Here is a 9637-nt window from a genome sequence, read left to right as displayed (position 1 = left end):
GTGTTTTCCGCTCCAAGTGGAAAACATGTCAAGTCAATTCGTTGTTCGTGCGTTGTCGGCACAGCTTCGGCAACTTCCATGATGTTTCCATGCCAACACATAACCTAAACGATGCAAACGACGTGCTCCTCATGAAGTAGGATTATAATTACAACACTCCGCAATACTCCTTCTCTTTGTTAAAAGCTACAAATACAGTACACGCACGTGTGTCGTTCTCTCTGCACTATACTAAAATGTCAGAAATGGGGTAGAGCAAGGAGATTACTCTGGACCTAATTAATGATATAATAGAAAGGCCTTATTTGTGGGATGTCTCATCAGAAGAATACAGATATAAAGCGATTAAAGCCGACAGTTTCCAGGAACTCGAAAATATCTATAATTGTTCCCGCGAGTAAATCGAAAAAAAAAAAAAAAAAAAAACTAGTGTCCCTCCGCTCCCAGTACAGTCGAGAATTGCAGAAAGTTCAGAAAAGTCAGTAGTCGGGAGCGGACGAAGTTTATACCCTGTACTTCAAAGTGGTTTGCTTTTAAAGCTATGAGCAGAGTGAGGGAAGGAAATGTGCCTAATAAAACTGAATTTCTAAATCAAGACAAGAAGCAACAGTGGCAATAACAAAGGCCAATTCCTCTTCATCTGAGTCCACTGTCCTTATTTAAAAATACTAGACACCATCTAAATGTATTACCATAAATTGTATGATGAACTACCTGTATATAAACAAAGAATGTCAAGTTTAACATGTTTATTAAGTGTGGACACAATGTTAAATGAAACAGTTTTTGACATTTAACATTTAACATGCTGATGGTGTCACCAGTTAACATTTAACACTTTTAACATTTAACATGTTGTTGTTAAATGTTAATCAGTGGAGACCGGCCTTTATGAATAAAATGAGGGGTTTTGGACTGGGCAAAGTAATAAGAGCCCAAAATCACAAGGAGTAGAGGAAGATAATATTCTTTGGTCTCCGATAACTATCCACAGGCTGATCTACTTCTTCTTTGGTTTTATATAGTACTCTTTGAATTAGGATTTGACATACTGACGGAAACGTTTGCCTTACGTTTGGCGCTGCTGTACGGTGTTATTGAGCTTACTGGTTTGATATCAATGCAGTTAAATTCGAGTAATTGGATGTGATATCACTACGATAGAATACTACGCGTGGATTTCAAAGCCTTTACTCGCCTGTCCTTTTTCTGACATTTATTAAGGCGTTTTAATATGGATAGGCGGAAATTATCGTAAGTTCAGTTTTCATTTGGGTTATCTACACTTGTCTGTTGTTCATTTAATGCTGTGAATATTGTTATATTTCTTCTTCACAGTTATGTTTTATATATGTATGTTTGGTGACATTGATAAACACATTGCATGCTTCTTAGGCATCTGGTTTTACGTGGTACTCGCACAGCCGCATGAAACTCACGGCCGATTGTTTTGTGCGAAATGGTAGTGTGTTACCCCTTGTCACCGGTTTTTTTTTCCCCCTTTCTCACAAGGTTAATTTTTTTGTTTCGATTAACGGGACACATGTTTCTAAATGTTGGAACATACATGTGTTTTATCATGTTCTTGATTTTGAATGCTGTTGAAATTAATGATTGTATTATTGTTGTATTTTATTTCGCCCGTGTATAAATTATTATAATGTTTGACAAGTAATAAGTGAGTGGAGTTTCTAGATAGTAGGTCTGGTTAGAGAGTGGTTCGGTGCAGGGATGGTTTACGGCTATAACTAAGTTTTCCAAAGGAATCTCTCTTAATGTAGGCAGTTGAACAAAGGTGGCGATAGTTGATATGCGGTAGAGGTACCTCGTAACATTGTAATTGTGAGCGGTCCAAAAATATTACTTTACTTTGGGAATATCCTCAAATATAAAATTCTTATTGAATGTCAGGCACGATGCTTGGAAATGTGCCTTGTGTTCCTCCCCTTTTCTTGTGTATTTGTTGGATAGGCCTACCTCACCCTTTCAATCTCTAAAATTAGCCTAGTGGATTAATTCGATATTGGGTTTTGAGTAGTGTATATAGTGGGGGTCAATTGGTTATAATTGATCTGCATTTAAGGCTGTCGCCCAGTCTTTTCTTAAATGTTATAACTTATGAACTGTTCTGTACAAAGATGTATAGCAACTACTGAATCACATAATGCAGGTATGTAAATGTATGTTTCATACACAAATATGTTGGTCTTATGTAGATTGCCCTAATTTATTCCAGTTACTACCAATTCATGTACCGGGCGAGTTGGGCATGCGGTTAGGGGCGTGCGGATGTGAGCTTTCATCCGGGAGATAGTGGGTTCAAACCCCACTGTCGACAGCCCTGAAGATGATTTTCCGTGGCTTCCCACTTTCACACCAGGCAAATGCTGGGGCTGTATCTTAATTAAGGCCACGGCCGCTTCCTTCTCACTCCTAGGCCTTTCCTATCCCTTCGTCGCCATAAGACCTATCTCTGTCGGTGCGACGTGAAGCCAATTGTAAAAAAAAAAAAGATCATGTTCTTTCCCATAACTTTACACCTGTCACTTGTCGCTTATGATCACTGAATGAATTAACGGGATGCTGGACGTATTCCAGTCATCGGCTAGTGAAATTCGTAATTATCTTATAGACAAAATCTTCCTGGATTTCTGTTAAAGGTATTTGGACGTTGAAGGTTGTTATTTCTTTCTTTTATCAGTCATTTCAAATATATATGCAGTTTTGTATTCACGTTCTCTTCTTCCATATGCGTTTTGCAAATACGTATACTGTTTTTTTTAAATATTAATAAATAGCCGTGGTTACAGATGGATCAGCTGCAACAAAAGGTATCGGAAAAGAAAAAGGCGTTCAAAAGCTGGCATGTGCAACGCAGCTGTGAGTAGAAAAAGGTATATCACAGGCAAATAAGAGACCAAGGAAGCTGTCGCAAAAGCAAGGTCTGATCACTACAATGACTTCTACAGAATACTAGACATCAAAGGAGGTGGGGGAGAATATCTATCTGCTTGCTAAAGGTCAGACCAAACCATTGTAGGATATCAAACGCTGTGTGCATAGAGAACAAACAAGGTCAAAGACTACAAGAGGCGCATGAGATTCTCACATGCTGGTAATGTGCTGCTATTACATCATTAATCACTCTGCAGATATATTTGAAGACTTGAGGATGATTTAAATAGAGAATATTATCTTATTGTGAATTAGTAATAATTAAAAGAAGTCTTGTGTGACCAGAGAATAATGTCCTGTATTTTACTGTAAATTTCATTAGTCCATTAGAATTAATGTATTGGTTGGGAGAATGTTTTATTTTAGTGTTTATACAGATTATATCAGTGTGGAGAATATTAATTTTAATATAAGTGTATCTGAAGTATCAATTTTACATATCTATATAAATATGAATCTAATTGTTTATCACATGTACATTCCCTATTGCTGTGTATCCTGTGTTCAAATATCTATCAATACATATGAAGTTACTGCTGCTTTAAAAGATCTGAACATTTTATTTCTTTGGATCATAGATTTTCAGTTGCACCCTTTTATTTCTGCAAGTGACCGTATGATTTGGGTCACATAGCTATCAGCTTGCATTCGGGAGATAATAGACTTGAACCCTTCTGACGGCAGCCCTGAAGATGGTTTTCTGTGGCTTCCCATTTTCACACCAGGCAAATACTGGGGCTGTACCTTAACTAAGGCCACGGCCGCTTCCTTCCCACTTCTAAGACTTTCCTATTCCATCGTCGCCATAAGACCTATCTGTGTCGGTGCGACGTAAAACAAATTTTTGAAGTAGGTTTAAATTTAACTTCAAAAAATGTCTTAAACATGAATAAATAAAATTTACTTATTCCTATGCACCAGTTGAATGTGTGTCAGAACAGTTGTAACAGTGCCCTGATGGGATCAATAATGCCGAGCAAGTTGTCCGTGGGCTAGGATTGCGTATATGTGAGCTCGTATTGGGTAGATTGTTGGTTCAAATTTCACTGTTGGCAACCTTAGATGGTTTTCTGTGGTTTCCCATTTTCACACCATGCAAATACTTCAACTAAACCTTAAAGATGGATGGATGTATGTATGTTTTAAACTCTATCTGACAATTAGAAATTAATACATACCTTGTACCAGTACCAGTTCTGTGAATTCTGAAGCACTGCCTGAACTTCTGATTGTGGCTGATTTAATCAGAAAATATAATATTTTGTGTACTTTGATGTGTCCAATTATGTCTTGATAATATATTGTATTATAATTCAATTAACTTCACTACACTTCTTTACATGATTTATTGGAACTCTTTCTAGCATTTAGTATGTTCTTTTGTGGCATAGTTCAGTACCATTCAAGAGTGTTTAAATGTTATGGTTTAATACATGGTATCCCCTCTGTCAAACTTATGTATTCTTTTCAGTGTCACAAGTTCAATATTAATCAAGGACAAGATTGATTCTACAATGTAAGATGGAGGTGCAGGTTAGAAAGAAATGGAGTTAGAAATGTCTGTGGAAATAAGGAGAAATTGAAGGCACTTACTAGGAAGTTGAATCTAGCAAAGAAGTCAGCTAAGGATAACATGGTGGCAAGCATAATTGCAGCCATGCATTTTATAATGGATTATGTGTGTGACAGCTGGATATGATGCCAATCATAAAGATTTTTCATCAAGGACTGATCTATTTTAAAGTGCGTTTTTCCTTTTTAGATGTGTTGGCTTTCCAAGTTCTTAATATACCAGATATTGTAACAGAAATTGAATCATGGCTGAGAAATGATATAATGGAGTCAAATTTTCTCACTGAACTGGAGGGTGTATCGTAGAGATAGGATAGGAATGGTAGGAGGGGGAGTATTCATTCTGGTGAAAGAAGAATTTGTAAGCTACGAAAAACTTAAAGATGACAGACAAACACGAAATTCTAGGTGTAAGGCTCATTTCTCAAGATAATAGGCAACTTGATGTCTTTGGATTGTACAGACCGGGAAAGGGTAGCGCAGATGCTGATTCAGAATTATTTGATAAGATAATCAGCTATGTGGGGAAACAATAAGGAAAGGAACGTGATTGTAGCGGGTGATCTCAATTTACCAGATGTCAATTGAGAAAGATGCGAACGACAGGAAGCATGACCAACAAATGGCACATAAGTTAATATGGGAAGGGCACCTGATTAAAAAGTGATTGAACCAACTGGAGGGAAGAATATTCTGGATGTGGTGCTGGTAAAACCAGATGAGCTCTATAGAGAAACCGAAGTAATAGATGGTATTAGTGATCACGAAGCGGTTTTTGTGGTAATTAAAAATAAATGTGAAAGAAAGGAAGATATTAAAATTAGGACTATTAGGCAGTACCATATGGCTGATAAACCAGGCATGAGGAAGTTTTCAAAAAGTAAATACGATCGGTGTAAAACGATAACTAAAAATGTAAACAGACTCTGGGATGGGTTTAAAGCAATTGTTGAGGAATATGAAAATAGGTTTGTACCTTTAAAGGTGGTAAGGAATGTTTAAGATCCACTATATTGTAACAGAGAAGTAAAGAGACTAAGGAGGAGGTGCAGGTTGGAAAGAAATGGAGTTAGAAATGTCTGTGGAAGTAAGGAGAAATTGAAGGCACTTACTAGGAAATTGAATCTAGCAAAGAAGTCAGCTAAGGATAACATGATGGCAAGCATAATTGGCAGCCATACAAATTTTAGTGGAAAATGAAAGAGTATGTATAGGTACTTTAAGACAGAAACAGGTTCCAAGAAGGATGTTCCAGGGGAGTGTGTATGTGTATGTGAGGATCTTCAAAAGGCAGAAGTATTCAGTCAGCAGTATGTAAAGATTGTTGGTTACAAGGATATGTCCAGATAGAGGAGGTGACTAATACTAAAGAAGTATTAAAATTTACCCATGACAGCAATGATATTTACAGTAAGATACAAAAGTTGAAAATTAGAAAAGCAGCTGGAATTGATAAGGTTTTGGTGGATATACTAAAGACAATGGGTTAGGATTTAGTACCATATCTGAAGTACTTGTTTGATTATTGTTTGCGTGAAGGAACTTTACCAAATGAACGGAGAGTTGCTATAGTAGCCCCTGTATATAACGGAAAGGGTGATAAACATAAAGCTGAATATTACAGGCCAGCCGGTTTGACATGCATTGCATGTAAGCTTTGGGAAAGCATTCTTTCTGATTATATAAGACATGTTTGCAAAATTAATAACTGGTTTGATAGAAGGCAGTTTGGATCTAGGAAAGGTTATTCCACTGAAGCCCAACTTGTAGGATTCCAGCAAGATATAGCAGATATACTGGATTCAGGAGGTCAGTTGGACTGTATCGCGATTGACCTGTCTAAAGCATTTGGTAGGGTAGATCATGGGAGACTACTGGCAAAAATGAGTGCAATTGGACTTGACAAAAGAGTGAGTGAATGGGTGGCTCTGTTTCTAGAAAATAGAACTCAGAGAATTAGAATAGGTGAAACTTTATCTGTCCCGGTAATAATTAAGAGGGTATTTCCTCAAGGCAGTATTATTGGACCTTTGTTTTCTTGTATATATCAATGATATGTGTAAAGAAGTGGAATCAGAGATAAGGCTTTTTGCAGATGTTATTCTGAACAGAGTAATAAATAAGTTACAAGATTGTGAGCAACTTAAAAATGACCTTGCTAATGTTGTGAGATGGACAGTAGGCAATGGTATGATGATGAATGGGGATGAAAGTCAGGTTGTGAGTTTCACAAATAGGAAAAGTCCTCTGTTTTAATTACTGCGTTGGTGTGAAAGTTCCCTTTTGGGATCATTGTAAATACCTAGGTATCAATATAAGGAAAGATCTTCATTGGGGTAATCAAATATGATTGTAAACAAAGGGTAAAGATCTCTGCACATATTTATGATGGTATTCTGGGATTGTACGAGGACAGTTTGAAAAGTACTAGGATTCACCACTAGATGTCGGTGCTAGAGCAACGAGGTTCCCGCGCAGTAATCGCACAGCCTTTGTGAGTGAACACGTGGCGCGTCAGTGCTCTACCTGCAGGAGTGTGGTAGTGACGATTCTTTGTTGTTGTTCCCGCGTAGTGATTTGTAACAATGGAAAAAACTGAGATTCGAGCAGTGATTAAATACTTTGTAAAGAAAGGTATGAAAGCAAAGAAATTCATACTGACTTTCAGAACACACTGGGGGACTCTGCTCCTTCATTTTCAACTGTTGCCAAGTGGACCAGCGAGTTCAAATTTGGTTGGGAGAGCTTGGATGATGATCCGCGTAGTGGACGGCCTAAAAGTGTTAGGATCCCAGAATTTATCACAAAAGTGCATAAAATGGTCATGGAGGATCGTCGGCTGAAAGGGCGGAAAATTGCTGAAGCTGTAGGGATGTCTTCTGAACGGGTATATTATATTTTAACCAAAGAATTGGTTATGAAAAAATTTTCCGCAAGATGGGTGCCGCGGCTCTTGACATTGGACAATAAACGCACCATATTGGAAATGTCCGAACAAAGTCTGGCCCGTTTTCAGTGCAACCAACAAGATTTTTTGTGCCGGTTTGTGACTACAGATTAAACTTAGGTCCACTACTATACCCCAGAGACAAAACAGCAGTCAAAGCAGTGGAAACATGCTGATTCACCATCACCAAAGAAAGCAAAGGCAGTGCATTTGGCTGGAAAGGTCATGGCCTCAGTTTTCTGGGATGCAAAAGGCATTCTGCTGATAGATTATCTTCCTACTGGCCAAACAATTACGGGGCAATACTATGCAAACCTCCTAGACCAACTACAGGAAACGATACGCTAAACAAGGCCTGGTTTGGCAAGGAAAACGGTCATCTTTCATCAGGACAACGCTTCGCCGCACACAAGTGTTATTGCCATGGCAAAACATGAACTAGGGTACGAATTGTTGCCCCATCCACCTTATTCACCTGATTTGGCACCATCAGACTTTCATCTAATCCCCAAGCTGAAAATTTTCCTCGGCGGACGGATATTTTCTACAAGGGAAGAACTGACAGCCGAATTGGAGAGGTATTGTTCACGCCTGGAGGAATCTCATTTTCGAGATGGAATCAAGGCATTGGAACATTGCTGGACCAAATGCAATAGTCTACAGAGAGACTATGTTGAAAAAAAAAAAAAAAAAAGCAGTTCCACCGAGGTTAGATACTTAATTCTAGTACATTCCGAGAACTTTTCAGACCACCTACGTAGTAAGGATGTAAAGGAGGGAGCATATTTGTCCCTGGTGAGACCCCAACTAGAATATTGTTCCATTGTATGGGGCCCTCACCAGGATTACTTGATTCAGGAACTGGAAAAAATCCAAAGAAAAGCAGCTCGATTTGTTCTGGGCGATTTCCGACAAAAGAGTAGTGTTTCAAAAATGTTGCAAAGTTTGGGCTGGTAATACTTGGGAGAAAAGAGACGAGCAGCTCGACTAAGTGGTGTGTAGGTTATAAATTACATTTTTTTTCTCTGTATTGAAGATCTACTTGTGATTCAAATTTTTGTTCATTGAATAGATGGTATTTAACAAAATTATAAGAATTTGAATCACAAGTGGTATGTTCTGAGCTGTCAGTGGAGAGATGGCAGGGAGGACATCAGTAGACGAATAAGTTTGAGTTGTGTCTTTAAAAGTAAGAAGGATCACAATATGAAGATAGAGTTGGAATTCAACAGGACAAATTGGGGCAAATATTCGTTTATAGGAAGGGGAGTTAGGGATTGGAATAACTTACCAAGGGAGATGTTCAATAAATTTCCAATTTCTTTGCAATCATTTAAGGAAGGCCTAGGAAAACAACAGCTAGGGAATCTGCCACCTGGGCGACTGCCTTAAATGCAGATTAGGATTGATTGATTGATTGATTGATGGCTATATCAGGTGGAGATGACCCAAAAGGTTGAAACTAGTACCATGATTCGGGAGATAGTGGGTTCGAACCCCACTGTCGACAGCCCTGAAGATGGTTTTCCATGGTTTCCTATTTTCACTCTAGGCAAATGCTGGGGCTGTAACTAATGGCCACTTCCTTCCCACTACTAGCCCTTTCCTGTCCATTCGTTGCTATACAGCCTATCTGTGTCGATGAGACGTAAAGCAGCTTGAGAAACAAAAATAGTTTTTTTTCTTGCGAGTGGTTTTTTTCGTCGTATCAACACAGATAGGTTTTATGGCGACGATGGGATAGGAAAGGTCTAGGAGTTGGAAGGAAGCGGCCGTTGCCTTAATTAAGGTACAGCTCAGGCATTTGCCTGGTGTGAAAATGGGAAACCACGGAAAACTATCTTCAGGGCTGCCGACAGTGGGATTCGAACCCACTATCTCCTGGATGCAAGCTCACAGCCGCGCGCCTCTAACTGCATGGCCAATTCGCCCGGTGCACAAAAACTAGTACCATGAAATAATTTTTAAGGACAATATAACAGGATTTTGATAAAATTTAGTTGTATGTGGCATTAGTGTTAATGTATTTAATAGGTGGATCCTACTTTACCTTGTTTCTAGTGAAGTTTGTAACTTATTGGTCAAATCTAGGTGTATAATGTTTTTATAATTTCTCTCTCGACATGTGCATTTTTCAAAATTCATTCCTGTACTTTCCCAAAT

General features: G+C 38.4%; 1 protein-coding gene across 5 annotated transcripts in view; it reads left to right on the top strand.

The window, feature by feature from the left end:
* The first annotated feature begins 1047 nt into the window (after window positions 1-1047).
* The window catches only part of LOC136864269 (dnaJ homolog subfamily C member 5), a 406165-nt gene continuing 397575 nt past the window's right edge, over window positions 1048-9637 (top strand). For all 5 annotated transcript variants that reach the window (XM_067141039.2, XM_067141037.2, XM_067141040.2 and 2 more), the window contains exon 1: window positions 1048-1254. In XM_067141039.2, the coding sequence (XP_066997140.1) occupies window positions 1235-1254 (20 nt within the window). In that variant the 5' untranslated portion in view covers window positions 1048-1234. The remainder of the gene's footprint in view (window positions 1255-9637) is intronic.

The sequence above is a fragment of the Anabrus simplex genome, chromosome 2, assembly GCF_040414725.1.
Source record: "Anabrus simplex isolate iqAnaSimp1 chromosome 2, ASM4041472v1, whole genome shotgun sequence".
Taxonomy (NCBI): domain Eukaryota; kingdom Metazoa; phylum Arthropoda; class Insecta; order Orthoptera; family Tettigoniidae; genus Anabrus; species Anabrus simplex.
Note: the sequence above shows the minus strand (reverse complement) of the source record. Positions and strands in the feature narration are given on the sequence as shown.